The sequence below is a fragment of the Stenella coeruleoalba genome, assembly GCF_951394435.1.
Source record: "Stenella coeruleoalba genome assembly, chromosome: 15".
Lineage (NCBI taxonomy): Eukaryota > Metazoa > Chordata > Mammalia > Artiodactyla > Delphinidae > Stenella > Stenella coeruleoalba.
Genome location: NC_137161.1, coordinates 25,683,593 through 25,703,292, shown reverse-complemented (window position 1 = coordinate 25,703,292; position 19,700 = coordinate 25,683,593). Strand labels below are relative to the sequence as shown.

Below are 19,700 nucleotides of genomic sequence, written 5' to 3'. Positions count from 1 at the left end.
CATTCCCCCCTCTTTTTCTCTGTGTGCTTATCAGGGGGGCACATCATAGCCTGAGCTCCTGCTTGTGGCTACAACATGGTCACCTCAGCTCTCCTGAGGGCCAAAGCCTGGGAGGGCCAAAGAGGACAGAGGGAGGCTCCCCAAGAAGGCCCACAGACCTGGGCATCCTTCCCTGAGGGGCTGCTTTGGCAAGTAGATGTTGGCAAGAGTGAGCCGCCAAGCACCATCCTCGGGCACTCACTGCATGGCCATGGTTGTGCAGCCGGAAGGCCCTGGAGTCTGGGCTTCGCTTACCAGCTGTGCAACCTTGGGCAAGTCTCTGAGTCTCCCCAGGGCTCTCAGTTTCTGGTGTGAACGCGGGTCTTGGGGGTGATGAGCATTACCATCACCTCCACTGTGTGTGGGTTAGACCCCAGCCCTGGGCCAGAGGGGGGCCTTGGGGGCCCTGGTGCATTGTTTTCCCTGCCCCAGCCGTTAGCTCAGGCCCCTGCTCTTGGTGCTCTGAGCTCTGATGGGACAGTTTGGAGCCCGCGTGGCGCTACTCAGGGAGTAAAATACAAGTTCCGCCGCTGGCCACACCTCACTCATGGCCCGTCCTCTCCAACCCAGACCTGTCGGGCTGGCCCCCTCTTCCCTGGGCGTGGCAGCTCATTTCTGCTGACTTGCCTTTGCTTGTGGTGTCCCCTGCCTGGAGTGCCGGCTCAGATTCTGTCTGTGTAAGGGTTGTGTGAGGTTGGCACCAGGGTGGGCGGCACCCATGCCGGCCCAGCTCCTCCCAACGCCGGCAGCACGTGGATGCTTTAGCTGTCACGGTTCCATTCGTTCCTCACAACCTGGCAGGACGGTTTCTCGTTAATAAGCCACTTGGACCAGGCCACACTGGCAGGTGGTAAACAAGATTTGGACAAAACAAACAAAACGAATACCAGTGTTATACGTCAATTACATCTCAATAAAAATCAGAGAAAAAAGATTCAGGCAGAGAGGGGCAGGTCGTGGAAAAGTCGGTCTTCCTCTCTCAGACCCTAATTCCTCTCTGGAGGCAACTGCTGTGGCCACTTTGGGGGTGCTTTTCCGTGGACAGCCTGTACATACACTGACCCCTTCTCTTTAAATACACAGATGGTAGCACGTTATAATGCTGCTCTTCACCTTGCTTTTTCACTAGTAACAGGTCTAGGCAACTATTCTGCATTGTATGTACACAGCTCCCGCGTTCTTAATGTCCGGGCCGTGATCGGTGGTGTGGGTTTGTAAGGCGTCATTTCCAGGCAGACTCTGGCCTGTTGCTGCTGTAGCTGGGCAGCAGTGCCCGTTCCTGCTTACACTGCTCTGTGAGTACCTGCAAACACACCTGTAGATGCCTCTTGGAATGGATCCTGGGATCACAAACTATGCACATTTAAAACTTGATGAGCTTGTCAAACTCCCTAAAGGGTTGTGAGGATGAGTGTTCTTTAAGCTCATTTCACAGATACGGAAACTGAGACTCAGAGAGGTCAGGGAGTTTAGCCAAGACCCCACCGTTGGTAGTTGGTGGTAAGGCTGGGCTCCACACCAGGTCTGTGCTTGGCTCCAGGGCCTTGGGTGGCAGGAGAGGGTTTGCGGGGAGGCTGTGCTCCTGGCGTGCTCTCCCGGGGAGCCTCCGCAGCCCAGGTCTCTTCTGCTCTCCCTCTGGCAGCTTTACCAGATCCATCCGCTCCACAACCAGCAGATGCGGGTCATCGACATGGTGTGTCTGCACAACATGAACCTGGTTGCGATAGTGTCGACCGACCAGAAGATAGGTGAGGCCCCGAGGTTCCCCAGGCCGGTGCCTGGCCACTGGAAGCCATGCCTTTGCACTTGGAGAGCCCTGTCACCCAGCCAACTGTGAGCATGAGTTAGAGTCCCCTGGGAGTATTGCTGGGTGGTGAGTAGTGAGGCTTCTCACTGTCACCAGAGACTCCTGAGGCCTGGGACATGGGTTTGGGTTCATGTGTGCCTCCCCTTCTGTCTCTTCCCCAGAGTTCTTTGATATCAGTAACCGTAAATGTGTCTGGGCCTTCACCTTCATCGATCTGGACAGTTGCGTCCTGACCTTGAACTACTGGTGAGTCTCGTGGGAGACCGGGGCAGGGGCTTGGCAGCAGTGGGGCTGGGACCCCCAGAAAGCCTCTCTGGAAGCAGCACTGGAAAGATCCCCACCCTCTGTGCCTGTGTCCTCTTCCCCTCAAGCTGCTCCTCTCTTGGGTCCCCTTTCATGGTCACTCAGACCTCAGAGTTGTTGTTGGCCCCTCTTCCTTTCACCAAGTCAGCCATCAAACCCAGCCTGTCCCGCTGTGTCTCTGGGAACATCATGGTCCATCAGTAGGGTGACTTGACAAAGAGCAGCTGAAGGACCAGGGATTCATTTATTCTGGTTAAGAAAAAGTGCTGATTTCTCTTGGACCTGGTTCACCAACGGTCTGGATCTGGGCGGCTGGGCCCACGTTTGTCAGCTGTTGAGGTCAAGGCTGGAAAGTTGTGTGGGATCTGCCCTCGCTCCCAAGGTGGAGAAGGGCCTTGGAGGCCGGCGAGGGGCGGAGGGTTGCACTGGACACACCCAGCCGGCTCCGTGGCCTCTTCTGTCTCCTTCTTTTCCCAGGTCTGACTATCACAGGGCTGTGTTCTGCTATGGGGACACCAAAGGCAATGTCATCGTCTTCACCTCCAACGATGTGACCCATGGGCTGTTCAACCCCTGAATCCTCCCCAGGACCTCCAGATGGGGTAGCGGAGATGTGGGGAGTGGGGGGAGATGGTCCTGCCCTGGGAGCTCCTTCCCCTCCCTGCTTCCCGGTTCGAGAGTCCCTGGGAAGGCGGTGCACCCACATGCTCAGCTCAGAGCCGCCTGTGGGAGATGGGGTGATGGCGTGACAGCGGGACACGGGACGGGGCTGGGGAGATGGGCAATCTCTCTGGAGGTGGGAAGTAGTGCACGTGAGGGCCGGGGCGGAGGTGGGGGCGCTTCAGGACCCTCCTCATACCAGGAAGAAAGAACCTGTGGCAGCTATGTGACCCGCTCTGGGCCCTGGGGAGGTGGCGCTAGCTTCCTCCATGGCGTGAGGAGGGTTCTGCTCTCCTTGGCTGGGAGCTGCCTGTGGGTGGGTGTTGGGGTGGGGCGGAGAGGCTGCCCAGGAGGCTGCGCTTCCTCGCAGCGCCTGGAGGAAGGCCCGACTCCGCACGAGCAGCGTGAATCAGCACAGGGACACTTGCGGAGCCCTTGGGTGCTGAGCGCTTTGGGCAGTCACCTCCTGCAGTTCCCGCCTGCTGCCAGGAGGGGCTGCTGTCGTCACAGCCTGTTAAGGGAGGAGGAGCCGGAGGTTTAGGGGGAGACGCGCTTACACTGGCCCCACAGTGGCTAAGCGTGGCTGAGATCTGAGGCAGGCAGTCTGCGCCAGAGCCTGCACTTGAACCACTTGCTAGGCTGTATCCCAAACCGACTGAATGCTGGAGGATGCTGTCTGGGGCTGCTCTGCCTAGGGGCACGAGATCCCGAGGCCTCGGGGCCTGGGGCTGTCGGGGACATATCTGAACTGGACCCTGCCTGGGATCGAGCCTTCGACCCGCAGTGTCAGGCCTCCAGGCCGCACCGTGTCCATCTGGAGGGGGCCCCAGCCCCCAGGGACACTGACTCCTCTCCATCCAGGACTCCAGAATGGCCGCTTGGGCTTCTAGCCAGAGTTTCTGAGCAGGGGCTCCAGGGGCCCCCAGGCCTCAGTGACACCTCCTGCCCAGCTTGTTGGGGCAGCATCCGCCACTGGCCGGACAGAAGGTGGATCCTGCCCTGGACGCAGCAGGGGGCTGGCACCCTGCTGTGTCCTGTCTCGTCTGCCTCTGCCCCTGGTGCCCGACCTGCCCTGACCCAACCCACCGTGGTCGCTCTGTGCCACCCTGGGAATTGGCACAGGAGTTGGTGGTCTTTGAGCTCAGTGGTGGACAGGAAATTGGAGGGGAGGCAGATGAGGCTAGAGTGTTGGATGGGAGTCCTTCCATGCCACATGCTGACTGAAGGCTGGGGACAAACAGGAAGGGGGGCCCAGCAGCATGCTGACTTGGGAGGGGCTGGACAGACCAGCTCTGTATGACCTAGATCCAGTTGCTTAACCTCTCTGTGCCTCAGTTCCCTTATTCAAATGGGGTAAGCACAGTCAGTTCATGGATTTGTTAGAAGGTGGAAGGAGAGAAAAGTGGGAGGGCAAGGCTGTGCTTACTGCGCCAGACACGCTTGCTTTACGACGCATGCGTGCAACTTCTCCTTCTTGGAACTTGTATTTGCCAGACAAGGGGGGGCATGTATTCAGTAGTTTGAAGCATGATGGCAAACTCCCAAATGATTATTTTCAGAATGAATAAGAGCCCAGGATCTCAGTTCATTCTCCACTCCAGCAGAGTCAGAGCTCCCTAATGGAGACTCAACCAGCTGGGGAGAGTGAGGAGCCCCGAAATCTGGTTCCAGCTCTGCTAGGAGCTGGCAGGGGGACTCTGGGCAGCAGTGTTTATTGGCCCCGGTCTGTTTTCTGGGTGCCGACTTCACCCCACTGAACTTACGAGGACACAGGGAGGCTTGAGTGAACGTTTGGATGGGAAAGCCTTTTGGGGTGCATGGGAGTTGCAAACCAACTCAAGGGTTCTTCTGAGGTCTTGCTTATTCTACAAACAAGGAGAGCTGGTGACATGGGCCTTGATTTTCTCCCCTATCAGATCACTGGACCGATGTTTCCACACGGAAGCTCTTAAATGAGAAGTCCCCTATGTATAGAAGTTACCGGCTGAGGGTAAGTGGGATCTTTCCTTGGCTGTAACCATGGTAATTAGCTGTACACAGGTTAAAAAAACAAAAATGCAGCAGGTGGATCTGCCCTTCGGTCTCTGCCCTTGGGGCTTGGTCTCTGGGGATGGGGTGGAGGCAGCTGCTGGATCCCGTCCGCTCTTTGTGCAGAAGCCAAACCATCCCAGGTGTGACTGGTCTCTCTCACCGCCTTCATTGCTCAGGCACCAGCCCTCCTGGGTGGCTGCAGCGGCTTCTCGCCGTTTCCCCACGTCCTTTCTCTATGCAGTGCTTTCTCCATTCAGCAGCCTCAGGAATCCTGAGCTAGAAATACAGTCATGTCACTCCTCTGCTCAAAATCCCCCAGTAGCTCTCTTGTCTTGCACAAAATCTCAAGTGCTCCCCACGACCATCAGGACACGAGCGGACCTGGCCCCTGGCTTGTTCCCAGTCTCGCTTTCTACCTTTCTCCTCCTTTCTCTAACACAGAGACGCCAGCAACCTGGCTGTTCTCTGAACACGAAGCCCTTTCCCACCTCAGGGCCTTGACACACGCCGTTCCTTCAGGCTGCTGTGCTCTCCCCCCACATACTGTACGCCCCCCTCTACTTCCCTTGGGTCCCCAACCAGCCAGCCTGGAACAGCCCTGCTCCATCAGCCTCTGCCTTCACCCCTTCATCTGCAGTGCTTATAGGATTCTGACACCCGTTACAGCGTGTTTTTTTCCCACATCTCCACGCGATTCTCTGACACGAGCTGGGTGTCCTACAATTGAACTCAATTCTGACACTGTCTACCCCAAGATAGCGTCAGAGCCCGCAGTTTCAGGGTCCCACAAGACTGCCCTCCCCTTCAGATGCCAGTCCCAAGTTCAGGTTGTTACCTGTGCTTCTGACCCACTGGCATTAATCAGAGGTTTCCACGACCCCCTCCTTGGGTTCGATTAATTTGCTAGAACAGCTCAGAACTCAGAGAAACGTTTTACTTTACTAGATCACTGGTTTATTAGAAAAGAATATAACTTAGGAACAGCCAGATGGAAGAGATGAGGATGGCAAGGTATGTGGAAGGGGCACGGAGCTTCCATGCCCTGTCCGGGTCTGCACTCTCCCTGCACCTCCACATGTTGTCCAGCCCAGAAGCTCTCAGAACCCCACCTTTTGGGTTGTTACGGAGGCTTCATTACACAGGCATGATTGATTATGTCATTGGCCATTGGTGATCAAATCATCCTCCAGCCTTCACCACGACAGACACTTGGTGAAACAACTCATGCAAAACCCAGCTCACCTCGCCTCCATTCTTGTCTTGGAGAGGAAAATCTCCAGATTGGGAGGCCAAGCACTGGGCCAGAACACAGAACCTGTCCAGCCAGGCCATGCCCTTGACCTGTGGGTCCCAGACTTTATTTTTTTTTTTCGCTATACCACGCGGCTTGCGGGATCTTAGTTCCCTGACCAGGGATCGAACCCGGGCCCTGGCAGTGGGAGCGCGGAGTCTTAACCACTGGACCGCCAGGGAAGTCCCAGTCTCGGGGAAGTCCCAATCTCGCCCAACTTGTACCAGATAACATCCTCGCTCACTGCAAACCACTTCCCGACAAACAGGGACAGCGGTGGGGCCGGGAAGCGCAGGCTCACCCATGGTGGGCGCCCCGTGGATGACAGCGACTGTGGACTAGGCGGACTTGGATCCATCCTCCCTCCCCCTTGGCATGGGGCCACAGACAGTGGTATTAGGATGGGCCAGACCTTGCCTGTCCTCTAACTTATAAGCGAGAGTTCACCTAACAGCAGATTTCAGTGCTTGTAACCTGTTCCACTGATAAATGGTGGCCACACACCCCTGATCACATGACCTGGGCTAGGACTGTGGGGCTGGAGCACTTTGTCAGAGCTGTGATAACTAGAGGGGCATAGACTTGGGGATCTCTTGGCCCCTCCAGCCCATCTGGTGGCTGGGCCCGGATGACCGTCCTTGGGTTGGGTCTCCCACCACCACTGCTGTCTTCCCAGGCTCTCCACCCCAACTGGTGTCAACAGGTCAAGTTTATCCCCCAGCTGAACCTGGTGGCTTCCTGTTCAGCCATCGAGGAGTCCTCTCTGGTGCTGACCATATTGCCGCCCGAAGTCCCAGAGAGCCTCAAGTAAGGAGCACCTGTCTCCAGGCAGAGGTGGTGGGGCTGGGAGGGGGTGGGTGGTGACAGTGACTCCGGGACTCTGGCTTCACTTCAGCCGCAGGTGGCCATCCCTCCTGAGAGGGGACCTGCCTCCGGGACAGTGGCATCTCCTGTGGGCAGTAATACCGTGTCCTGTGGATCATGCTGGGTCCAAGGAAGCACTGTGTGTCCTGTGGGCCAACAGTGAGGTGTGGTGGTTAGAACATGGGCTCTGGAGTCTGTTTTTTTTTAAATTGAGGTTGTCAGTTTTGAAAATTGACATATAACATTATATTAAGCTTATATTAAGACGCATAACATAACGATTTGAAATTGTGAAATGATCACAAGTCTAGTTAACATCTATCACCACACACAGTTGTGCATTTTTTTCCCTGTGATAAGAACTTTTATGGAATCTGGTTTTAATCATTCTGGCATTGCCACCAGCAGCAAAAATATGAGGCCTCTGTTATCCACCAATTTATACACAAAACTCAGCACAGAAGCTAGCACATAGTGTAAGGATACAGTCAGAAAAATGTTTTCTGAATGAAGGAATGAATGTGAGTTGCTTCACCTCTGTGAGCCTCGGTTTTCTTGTCTGTAAAAGGGGGTGATAATAGCCCTTCACTTACCTCAGGGCTTACATGAGTGAGTGTTGTACATAGCGTGTGTTCACTAGTTGGCCACATTAATTCTTTGGAGATGGTTCTAATCTATTTCCTTCATTCTAGATTCCTCTACCCCAGGGGGCATCTTTTCATCTTCTGTCTTTTTTATTTTTTAAAATCAGCTGTTGGGAATTCCCTGGTGGTTCAGTGGTTAGGACTCTGCACTTTCACTGCTGGGCTCGAGGGTTCAATCCCTGGTCAGGGAACTAAGACCACGCATGATGAGCAGTGCGGCCAAAAAAAAAAAAAAAAAATACTCAACTGTTAGTCACACAGGTATACGTACATATGTAAAAAATTCAAGCACTAAAAATAAAGCCGGAATCCTGTGGGCTTTTCTCCCCGTTCCCTTATCCAATCCCCAAGTCCTAGAACTAACTGCAGGTTGGAGGCGGGGTGTGTATGCCTGTGGCGGTGGGGAATCTTCTGTCTTGGTTTTTGTGGTTTGAGTGGGGCGGTGTGGTGGGATTTTGCTTGGAGCTGGTTTGCCGAGGTCCATCTCTCTGCTTTGGTGGGAGTATTACCTCATGTCTGTGATATGTCTTTCAGCTTCTTGTTTTATTGGGTCTCAAGGGCAGGAGGCTATGACAGGCTCCTTGGTCTGCCTGCCACCTTCCCACTCCAGCCACACGGGGCCCCCTTGTGGCTCACACATGTTCCTGCCCCCAAGCCTTTGCATTGCTCCTCTCTGCCTGTTTTTTTGTTTGTTTTTGTTTTTTAAACATTTTTATTATGAAAGATTTTTAAACACACAAAAGTAGAGAAATAGTATAATGCTTTAATATCACTAGTACTAGTCCAAGTTAATCTTTACCCAAGTGTCTCAAAAATATCTTTTTATGATTATTTGAAATCAGATATAGACAAGGTTCTAGGATGGTTCTGAGCTGAGGAATGGTGTGCTCTGGTGTGTGGGAGCATCCTTCTGGCTGCTCTATTGCAAGTGGAATGTACGTATGTGGGCAGGAGGGGAGATGGGGACACCAGTGAGGATGTCATTGTAATAATCCAGACTACATGTGATGGTGGTCTGGAGTCTGCCTGGCGTGGAGACGGAGAGATTTGAGATATATTTTAGGGGTGGGTTGCAGAATATAGTTATACACATGAGCACACACCCCGTTCCTTCTTGTCTGTATGAAGTACACACACTGGCCAGCAGGTGGCACCATTGACTGCTGGCTGGTCTCTTGTTCTGGTGATGTTCTCTTGGGGTGTAGCCTCTGCAGGTGGGGCCTGGCACTGCCAACCCAAATTCTGCCTCTGGAGTGGCCTTGTAGACTTCTTCCCTTCGTCCCCTCTGACCTTCCAGTCCCTTCTCTGCACAGCAGCCATCTGTGCAGAGACCTGGTCTCCTCCAGCCAGCCGTCATGTCAAAGCCACCTGCTTATTTCCCTGCAGGACTTGCCATGATGTGTACATGTCCGTCTCCCTGTCCCTGTGTTCCTTTACTTGCACAGGCTGTTTTCCTCTAGAAGAAAAGCTCCAGTGAAGGCAAGGGCATCCTGTCTGCACCTCTGGTCATCCTGGAAGGGCATAGGAGCCAGGAAATCTTTGTTGAATAAATGGGTGAATCAGGCTGAAATGATTTCTAGTAACGTTTTGTGACTGTTCTTCCAGAACATTTCTCTGCACACATAAGCATGGAGGGAGACTTATCTGGTTTGACAATACAGGTATTTGGTATGCTCTTCTTGAAGTTTTCTAATGTCCTTTTTTCTTTTGGCCACACGGCGCGTCATTCAGGATCTTAGTTCCCTGACCAGGGTTTTTTGGTGAAGTTTTGACTTTTAGAGGAATCCTTCTGGCTGTGGAGTGGGGAGCTCAGGGGAGTGGGAGCAAGGGGGGAGGTTAAGAGGCCCTCCTGGGAGGCTGATGCAGAAACGAGGGGGCCCTGGGCTGTGGTGGGATGTGAACAAAGAGGATTTGGGGCCCAGGTGAATAATGAGAGCGCAGGAGAGGGAGCCTCTAGGGTGATAACCAAGCTTAGTTCCCTGGGGAGTAGCAGAGGTGCAGTTCAGGGGCAAGTTCAGTGGAGAGCATGCTGCGTTAGAGGCCTTGGAGTTGAGTTTTGAAGGGAGAGTTTGAGTGGAAAGAGCTGGCGGGGCAGGATGTGTGGATGTGAGGGAATAGCACACGCAAGGCACAGAGCTCCCAGGGCTCTGGGGCCTGTGAGGGCTGTTGGGCCTGACCTTTCCCCTGATCTTCCCAGAAGCCCTGCCTGGGTCCCCTGGCCCTCCTGAGCACCCCGACGGCCTCCTGGCTCCCCATCGCCCATCCCCCGGGCCTCCAGCCCTGCCACACCGTTTCCTGTCCTGGAGCTCTGGTTCCTGAGCCTACTGCCTCTCCCTGCCACGCCCACCCTGGGTCTGAACACTGACCCCCCCCCCCCCCACCTTGCCAGCCATGGGACCTTGGGCAAGCTCCTTTATTTCCTTCTGTGTCCTCATCACGGCACAGGGCTCATGACAGTCTTCAGGGTTGTGTGAGGGGTCCAGGTGACTCACAAGACAGCACCCAGCACGGGGACCAGCACGTAGCAGGGACACCTTGTTCTCTTCCCCTAGCCTTTGGGGGATCCCCTTCCACCTTTTGGTCTGTGTCATGGGTGGGAGGACAGCCGTCTCCCACCCATGTATAGTATAGTGAAGGTGCAGATCGAGTTAGGTTTGCCCTTGGAGCGAGGCGAGCGTGGTGCAGCTGCAGGAGTTGCTCCTGCTTCGCGGCTGCTTTCGCCTTCATGTGCAGGCGAGAGGTGGGCGTCTCCTCCAGGTACTGCTGGTTTCGGGCTGAGCGGGGGCTGCCGCTCTGCTGGCGGTGCTGGCCCTGCCTCGGGGGCAGGGTGAGCCCAGGGCAGGGTTCTGGGGGCCGCTCTCTCCTTGGGTGGAGACGTGGTGACTTCTCCCTGGCCTCCCGGCGGCCCTGCCTCTAGCTCCTCCACACCCCAGCCTCAGAGGCTCTCCGAGGCCTCCGGTCACAGCCTTCCCCCTGTGCTGTTGTAGGTTTTCAGTGCTGAATTTAAGAAAAGGGATTCTTTGCTTTGCTTACTGCCCAGAAAAGAATGTCCTGGGTAAGTAACGTTTGTATCACGTGAGGCTGCTGGTCTGGCGGAACTAGGGTGAGGGCTGCTGGGGAGGTGGGGCCCATCAGAGCGGAGGCGGAGGCCCTGCAGCGTCTGCCGCCAGCCACTCTGGTCCCCGCCCCTGGGCACCTGGGGTGGAGTGGTGACAGGGGCTTGCTTGGCATGGTGGCAGAGGAGGCGGGACGAGAGAGGCAGAGGGATGGATCATAGCAACACCCCCCACCTGCCGAGCCTGGCTGGAGTCCGAGACCTGGCCCCAGGACAAGGTCCCAGCGCAGGCCCCCAGTGGCTGATACCCGGTTTTCAACTTCAGTGACTGGTGGCCATGACCCCCTCATCTGCCTGTGGAACCCCTTCTTCTCGAAGAAGCCTGTGTGGCTGATGAAGGGGCATGAGACCTCGGTGACACACATTCTCGTGAACAGCAAGCACAGCAGCATCCTCCTCAGCATCTCCAAGGACAAGGTGTCCTCAGGGAGCTCGGCCCTGACGCCCGCCACTAGCTCCTGTTCCCCAGCAGAGATGCTGGCCCAGGGAGAACGATCGAGCTCAGCCAGCCAGGGAGCTGGCTGCAGTTGGCAGGAGCCTGAGGCCCAGGGCAATGGTGTGACCTCCCTGTCCATGGTCCCACCCTGGCCTGAGGCCTAGAGGCAGGTACCCCAGGTGGCACCATGAAGGGGCCGTGGGTCTCTGACCACCCCCATAGGGGCCTGAGCCCAGCTCTGAGCAGCCCACCAGAGTTGGGCAGGGCCCTTCCCTTTATGGGGTCTCAGTCTCCTCATCCAGAGAATGGGTGTTGAGTGGTTTAGAGAAGAGCTGCTGGTGAAAGAGCAGAGGAATGTCTGGCGCATAGTAGGTGTACAACAGATGTGAGCCTTTCCCTCCCCACAGACCCGAACTTGCTCCTCTCGGCTCTCCCAGTGACCACTGCTTGGCTGCCCTGGCTGCAGGGCCTGACTAGACCTTTTTCAAATGCCCGGGGTTCCCCTGATCAGGCCCGCTCCTCTGCTTCTCTGAGCTGTGGGTTTAGGGTCTCTCCCTACCTGCTGGGGGATGCAGGCCAATGGTTCCAGGTGCCCTCCTTCAGGGGACAAGTCTGTGTCTTCTGGGACTCAGTAGATCAGGAGCTGGCAGGGCCCTGGTTCACCAGGCCACGCTGCCCACACATCCCCACACTTGGTACTGTCTGGAATTCTCCTGGCAGCGCTGGGAGCTGGGCATCGGCACCTCTGATGAAGGCTCCGAGGCTGGAGGGGTCGGGGACAGAAGTAGACTTGCCCAAACCTTCATGGGCAGCGATGGGCAGAGCCACGGTGTGGACGGCAGTCTGTGGACTCCACGCCCATGCCGTGTCCAGCTTGCTGCTGGCGCCCCGAGTGAGGAGTGTCCTGGAGGGACTTCCACGGGGCCCCTCTGGGGACACTTCCTCAACCTGGGAGGAAGTCGAGGGGAACAGGTGAGCCTTTTGGGCAATGATGTTGGCAGCTCTTTCTGTGCCCTGCCTGGCTTTACTCGAGGGAGGCTGGGGTGGGAGCTAGTGAGGGTCTGCAGGGGCAAGTGCTGCCTGTGAGGTCTTCATCCTCAGCCGATGAGCAGCAGCTACTCGAGCAGGGTAGAGACCCTGGGGGAGGCTGGGCGGGGGGCGTGCCTCGGTTTCCTCATTTGAGCATAAGCACAGCGTCTGTCTTAGGGCTGTGATCCATGGCAGTCACTTAGCGTGGTGGGTGTGTCTTGGAAGTGCTTGCACTGGGTGCCCTGGCCCCGCTCCCAGGAGAACCCCAAGGCCTCAGGTGCCAGCTGCATCCCCGAGAACCCACTCTTGGCCTCTTTGCCTGTTTCTCACCCCCGCAGAATATTCGCGTGTGGGACATGCAGGACTACGAATGCCTCCAGTCCTTCTGCGGGAAGCATTTTGCCCTGGGACACTGCCCCATCACCAGCGCATACTTCCACAAGGATGACGACAGCCTCATCTGTAGCACCTACTCAGCGCTGCACGAGAGGGAGGTGGGACCGTGTCTGCACCCAGAGGGGAGGGGCTGCAGCCGTGTTCTGCAGTCCCATGGGACACCGAGGGGTGGTCACATCCCGTCCGTCCTGAGACTGCTTCGTGCCATGAGGACAAAGCTGCTAGACTCTGTGGGCTGGTCCTCAAAGCTCTCGTCTCCTGGGATTTCCTGGGGGACTGTTGCTAGGCCCTCAGTGGTCACCCTCTATGCTGCTGTCCTCCTGACCCGTGCATCCTCCGGACTCTCCTCAAAGCCCACCTTGAGGCCCGGGCTGGCTTAGAAGACCCCGCCCGCCCCCACCGCTCCACGCTCCCTTGCCTCCCCTTGATCACGGCCCTTATAACTCTGTCCTGTCGTGGTTACATGCCTGTCCCTCCTGCCAAATTGTGAAGCCCAGGAGGGCAGGGCCCACCCCCGAGCAGCCCCTCTGAAGGAGAGAGCCTGGAGGGACCTGCTGTGAACACTGTCTATGAGCCATGACTTAGCTGGTGCCCATGTGAGGTCTGTCCTGACTCTGGAGGACAGGACAGCCTGGGAGAAGCACAAGGGGCTGACCGTCCAGGGTGACAGGGGGACCTGTGACAAGATGGGAGCTGAGGGGACTGCAAGGACAATCAGCAGCCAGTAGAGGGGGAGGTTCTATCTAGAAAGGGCGGTGAGGGTGTCATTTGTGGTTGGGAGGAAGGGGAAGCCCCACTGAGACCTCCTTCCCTCTGTTGGCCGGTGACACACACGCTGTCCTTGTGCCCTTGGCTGGCTCTCCCAGGTGGCAGGTTTTTCTTGAGAAGGGAGTTGGTGGGTTCCTTCGTCTCTGCTGAGTGTCAGACTGGCTGCCAGCATTTGTTGAATTAAATAGACCTTTGAAGTTCATTTCAAATCATCACACATTATCAGCCCTCTGCTCTTTGTCAGGAGCAGAGAATATATTAATTAGGCACTGTCCCATCCCTCAAGGAACTTATGGGGTAGTAGGAGAACACATAACTTTAGTAGAAAATGCCGTGTGTTATGATGGAGATGTGTGCTAGGTGCTTCATCGAGCACAGAGAAAGGATCCTTAGCCTAGCCTGAGGCAGAGGTAGTCAGGGAAGGCTTCCTGGATGAGGGGACACCAGATTGAGGCTTTATGCTTTTCAGAAGTTATAAAAGGGACCTTGGACTTGCATTTTGATCTTGTGGGAACACGAGGCTTTGGGAGCCCTGATCTCAGGAAGTGGGGGCCATGGAGTAGGGGTGAGCTATCAGCAAGCCTGTGTGTAGTTGAGGATATCTTGATGTCTCAGGTTACTGGAAGTTTCTCCCTGGGGCAAATCACTGAGGGCAGGCCCCTTCTGACTGCCCAACTGTCTGCCCCTCCTCACCTGTAGATTGGCATCCTAAAAGGGTACCTGGAGACGCAGGGGCCTGGGAGAGCAGAGGAGAAGACCACGACTTACAGCACGCCCCTGTGCGCCATCCTCTACAGCAAGGTTTTCAAGCAGGTAAGTGGTCAGCAGCTCGTCTCTGAGGCCAGCAGGGGGTGGGGTGGGACGGGACGCTCATAGCTTGGGTGGTGGTGCAGGACAGTGGGAGGTGGGCGAGCAGCAACCCTGCAGAGGGGTCACCCCGGGTAAGATAGGAGCTCCACCACGTGGTCAGCGGGTCACCAAACTCCTGTGAGCCTGTGCGCCCCTGGCTACCACCCCAGGTCAGTTCTGGACAGGCAGCCTTCTTTATACAGTGTGAGATGGAACACAAGGTGTGAGCTGCTCTTCGAGGCTCCCTGGGTGGGTGTGGGTGCTGCTCCTGGGGGCCATTTCCAGGGAAGCCCTGGTTCAGCACTGTCCATCGTGGGAGGGGAGGGAGGCCCAGGCTGTGGACAGCCCCCTGGTCCTGAGTAGAGATCTCTGCATTGGGCAGGGCAACTGGGAACATGGATTCTGAAGTGTGGGGATAGATAGGGCGCCTGGGCCCTCTGCGCACTGCCGCTGGGACCCCTTTCCTGGCCCCACTGCGTCTGCTGCAGCATGGCCTTGGCTGCGCGAGGCCAGAGCTCACCTCTTTGGGTTTCCCTCTCATTCGGACCCCTGGCACCAGCATCCCTTATACCTTAGGGCTCTTCAGTGCCTTCCAGCAGTTTCAAAAAATTCCCCTTCCCCAGCTTTCTAGATGTTCTCATCAGGAAGGTTGGTCTGAAGTAGGCTCACCTGTTACTGTTTCATTGTAATAGTTGTCGCCTTAGGTGGAATGATGTACCTTTACTCAACATTTCCCTACTTAGGGGACAGTTAGTGTATTTCCTGTTGTTTTTTTCTATCCCCCGTGATTAATGACTTTGCAGTAAATTTTTTTTCTGAATTAGAGATTATTTTCTCTGGATAGATTCTGATAAATGCCATTTCTGAGTTGAAGGGGATTTCACCAGACTGGTTCCTTCTGAAAAAACTGTGCCTGTTTGCACCGCCGTGGGCCTCAGGGCCGAGGAAAGCCTGTTTTCAAGAGTGGCTTATCCCGCAGCAGGAGGGCCCAGAGCGCCTGTCTTCTCGGTACACAGAGTGGCAGCGGAGCTACCCGCAGTCACGCCAGCTGGAGGCTGCCCTTGGGAGCGGGGGCCCTCTCCTCTCCAGGAGCCCTGGCTGTGTGCACCCCCACAGGTGGTGAGCGGCTGCCTGAGCGGCGTGGTGAGCGTGTGGGAGGTTGTGATGGGCAAAAGGATGACAGAGTTCTCCGTGACGCGACCAGCACGTGGAGCTGACCGCCACGCCCCTGGATGAGTCAGAGGCCTGCCTGCTCACGGGTCTGCGTGATGGCGCCACGAAGATGTGGAACTCCAGCGTTGGTGAGTGCCTGCTGACCTTCCCCAGCCCGGACCAGATGGAGGTCAGTCTGGTCCATCAGCTGGGGCCTGGGGGCCCCTCACAGCTCCTGTGACCCTGGGACATGCTATTGTCCGTGCCTCTCTGAAAGGTTGTGCACACAGACTGCCTGGCCTCGTGCCTGCCTGACCCTTTGTGTCCTTGTGCAAAAAATGAAGACAGGTAACAGGGCCTGTCCTTCATAGGTGTTCTACAAATGTTAGCTACTCTTGCTCTTTTGGTGTGTTAGCACTTCTTACCCTACCTCTTAGAGCTTTGGATGGCATTGCTAGCAGTGGGGTCACATGATTCAGAGCCACCCGTACCCCTGTTTGGGAAATGACTGCCAGGGTTATAGGGATGGTCTGTGGGTGTGGCAAAGTGCAAAGCAGCAGTCCCACTTTGGGACTTGAGCCCGTTAGTAACCCCTGTGACACAGTCCTTTAACCAACCCAGAAGGAGCACTTGGCCGAGAAGCCGGGGATTTGGAGGACTGGCCCAGATCCTATCACTCAGTCGTTTGACCTTAGCCAAGTCACTTGTCTGTTTCCCTGCTATCCCCCTGTAAGAGGGACATGGATACCTACCCAATCTGCCCACTCCAAGTCCATCAAATGGATAATGGGATGTGAGAGCACTCTGAAAAAAATATGGTGGTATCACATCTAGGGAATTCTCATCATTATGGGGAGTTTTGATTTCTTGCTTGGTATAATTAGGAAGACATTTGGGGCCTGGAGCCATTTCCTCTGAGGTACCTTAGAGTTCTGTCTTCTTTCAACTTCAACAGATTAGTGGGATCGTCCGTATGAACAAAGTGTTCTACGTGACCGGATGGAGTAAGAGAATCACTTATTTCACGTGAGTAGCCAGGGTGCACATGGGAGGTGAGGGCAGCTAACTGTTCTCTCCTGACTTCAGATGGGTTCCTCCATTCCTAGCTTTGCTGGTGGTTGGAACACCAAGCAGGAAGTTAGTGCTGGGTGATGTCTGTTGCTTCACCCTCTCATCTGTCCATTTATTCATCACTCCATGCAGCCGATATGTTCTAGGCTTTGTACTAGGTGCTGGGGACGGGCATAAACAAGCATATGGAGTCTTCATCCTCCTGGAGCTCCCAGGGGGAGGCAGACACTAATCAAATAACTTCATTTGTGATAGTCTGTTGAGTGCTATGGAAAAAAGAAAAAGTACAGGTTTCTATGGGGAGGGGACAGAAATCTGATCTAGTCTCAGGGGCCGTCAGAAAAGGGTCAGCTGAGGATGTCGGGTGGAGTGGGATCTGAAGAGTGAGCAGGAGGGGTCTCAGTGAGGCAGTGAGGGGCTAGGGACAGGAGGGACGTTGCAGGCAGAGGGAACAGCATGTGCAGGGTCCCTTCCTCTTCAGAGGGCTTTTCTAGGCCCATGGTTTCCCCTTCTTTCAACCTGAATCCTTACTCAGGTGTCTGAATGGGGCACATCTGTAAGACTAGTGTATATGAAGCCCCTAGGACCGGACCTTTAGAGCAGGCACATAATAGGTGCTTAGTAAATGCAGTCGCAGGGCAGAGCTTCATCCCTGATCCACACCTCCTCTGGAGTGTCCTCCTCTGGGTCAGCGCTCCAAATCCTAGAGGCCATGAGGGTCTCCCAGGAGACCAGTGAGGCTGAGCTCTCAGCCCTTCTGCCTCTGGCCATGTGTGCAGGTTCCACAAGACCAAGCCGATGCTCTTGTGCTAACACTGGCAGACCTTCCACACGGAGGATGTCCTGAGCATGGCCAGGTACCAGAACCAGTTCCTTGGAACCTCCTCCTACAATGGGGACATCCTCTTCTGGAACATCGCATGTTCGGGCCCATCCTCCATTTCAACGCCTCTCAGAGCCCCTTGCCCTCGCTGCCCAAGAGGGTAAGGTCAACAGAAACAAGCTGTCCTCTTCCTTCTCTCTCAGCTGTGGGCCAGAACCACGTAGGGCTTGGGGGTGGGTAGGGGACACCCTGGGAAGTGGAGGGAATGGTGGTGGCTTGTTCTGGAGGAGGTTGGGAGCTAGGGACGTAGGTGGTAGTTTTTATAATTATCCTCATTTGACAGATGAGGAAACTGAGGCACAGAGAGGTTAAGCATCTCGCCTAAGGTCACACAGCCAAGAAGTAATAGATCCAAATCCAGGCAGTCTGACTCCAGAGCCTGGTGGTGCTAGTCCTGTTCTCCCGAGATTACTGTCCCCTTGAAGGTGGCTCACTTCTGACCCATCGCTACTACAGCTTACTGCTCCGGTCTCACTGGGCTCTTGGTAGGACTTAGGAAGCCATACAGTCTCTGAATGACCATATCTTTGCAGATTAAAGCTGGAAGGGGCCTTCGGGGTCACCCCGTCCAGTAGTTTTCCAGACATGTTGTGGAGAGATGCTTGGAGGCTATTACAGCGGCTTCTCCAGAGCACTTCAGCTTTTTATCTATTTTACACTTTGGAGTTTCCCTTCAGATTAAAAAATACCTCAGAAATACTTGGAGGGCTTCCCTGGTGGCGCAGTGGTTGAGAGTCCGCCTGCCGATGCAGGGGACACGGGTTCGTGCCCCGGTCCGGGAAGATCCCACATGCCGCGGAACGGCTGGGCCCGTGAGCCATGGCCGCTGAGCCTGCGCGTCCGGAGCCTGTGCTCCACAACGGGAGAGGCCACAACGGTGAGAGGCCCGCGTACCGCAAACAAACAAACAAACAAAAAAAACATTCTTGTTAATAACGAGGCCGGTTCTCATAAAAACTATGGAAATAATGCCAAGTTGCATATGAATAGCTCCCAGGTCCACTGGTTGCTGGGAGGGGGCAGGGAGTGGCAGGAGGTTGAGGTGACCCCTTGAAGCCACCCTGACCATGGAGACCATTAGAGGCAGGCCCTGGGACTGGGTGCTGGAGGGTTCCCAGGGGCTGGTGAGGAGCCTGCCTGATGGCCAGAGGGATGGGTTCTGCTGCAGGACAAGGGCCTGTCCGGGGTGCTCTCCCAGGAGATAGTGTATTTCTGATTTATCCGCCCTCCTAATGTCCAGCTGAACCCTTGCCAGCCTCTCCACCTGCCTCCCCCTGCCTGTATGGAGTCCCTCCCTTGTGGACTTTGCGGCTTGAGCAGCCGGCCTTTGCGGCTTGAGCAGCCGGCCCGCTTCTAGCACAGCGTCACCCCGTCCCCGAGTACTGGACCTCCTATCACCCCCCTGGGGCCAGAGGTTAACAGTGATCATTTACCTTGGTAATCATTTACCCATCATTTACACAGCACCTACTGTGTGCCATGCTCTGTGCTGAGAGCTCCATGGGTGGAACCGTGATAGATACTCACAGTAGATACTGGCTTTAGTACTTCCATAAGCTCTTATGTAAATACTAGAACAGGTGAGACTCAGCTATGACAAAGATTATGCACATAAGGAATGAGTGACTGATTGAGGGAACAGGAACAAAAAAATATTTACATCTGCATTTCTAATCGTATACAGTGATGACATGGAACACGCTATCAGAATTTATAGAATTTTCTTACAATGTTTCTAAAGTTACCCAGAGTTTTTCCTTTACAGGATTTCAGATATTTTATAATTTTTTTTCAAGGTTTAAAATTGTGGTAAAGTACATGTAACATAAAGCTTATCATCTTAACCTTTTTAAAGTGCATAGTTCAATGGTATTAAATACATTCATAATATTGTGTAACCATCACCACCATCCATCTTCACAGTTCTTTCCATTTTGTAAAACTGAAATTCTGTACCCAGTGAACACTAACTCCCCGTTCTCCCCTCCCCCAGCCACTGGCAACCTGTCTACTTTCTGTCTCTATGAAGTTGACTACGTATCTTATAGAAGTGGAATCATACTGTATTTGTCTTTTTGTGACTGGCTTATTTTATTTAGCATGATGTCCTCAAAGTTCATCCAAGTCATGGCATATTGTGGAATTTCCTTCCTTTTTAAGACTGAATAATATTCCGTTATATGTATAGGCCACATTTTGTTTATCCATTCATCTGTTGATGAACACCTGGGTTGCGTCCAGCTGTTGTGAATAATGCTACTATGAACATGGGTGTACAAGTATCTCTTTGAGACCCTGCTTTCAGTTCTTTTGGGTAAATATCCAGAAGCAGGATTGCTGGGTCATATGGTGATTCTATTTT

The 19,700-nt window shown here is 54.8% G+C and overlaps 1 protein-coding gene across 1 annotated transcript in view; it reads left to right on the top strand.

Annotated features, from left to right (window-relative positions):
* EFCAB8 (EF-hand calcium binding domain 8) overlaps window positions 1-17,778 on the top strand; it is a gene marked incomplete at both ends in the record, with an annotated part of 30,787 nt that extends 13,009 nt beyond the window's left edge. Inside the window, 17 exon segments of the mRNA XM_079944623.1 lie at window positions 1,682-1,787; window positions 2,008-2,092; window positions 2,627-2,723; window positions 2,727-2,751; window positions 4,726-4,799; window positions 6,808-6,938; window positions 10,627-10,694; window positions 11,020-11,171; window positions 12,558-12,713; window positions 14,083-14,196; window positions 15,349-15,431; window positions 15,433-15,574; window positions 16,340-16,410; window positions 17,235-17,265; window positions 17,269-17,380; window positions 17,383-17,438; window positions 17,764-17,778. Coding sequence (XP_079800749.1) covers window positions 1,682-1,787; window positions 2,008-2,092; window positions 2,627-2,723; window positions 2,727-2,751; window positions 4,726-4,799; window positions 6,808-6,938; window positions 10,627-10,694; window positions 11,020-11,171; window positions 12,558-12,713; window positions 14,083-14,196; window positions 15,349-15,431; window positions 15,433-15,574; window positions 16,340-16,410; window positions 17,235-17,265; window positions 17,269-17,380; window positions 17,383-17,438; window positions 17,764-17,778 — 1,518 coding nt within the window.
* Window positions 17,779-19,700: the final 1,922 nt, after the last annotated feature.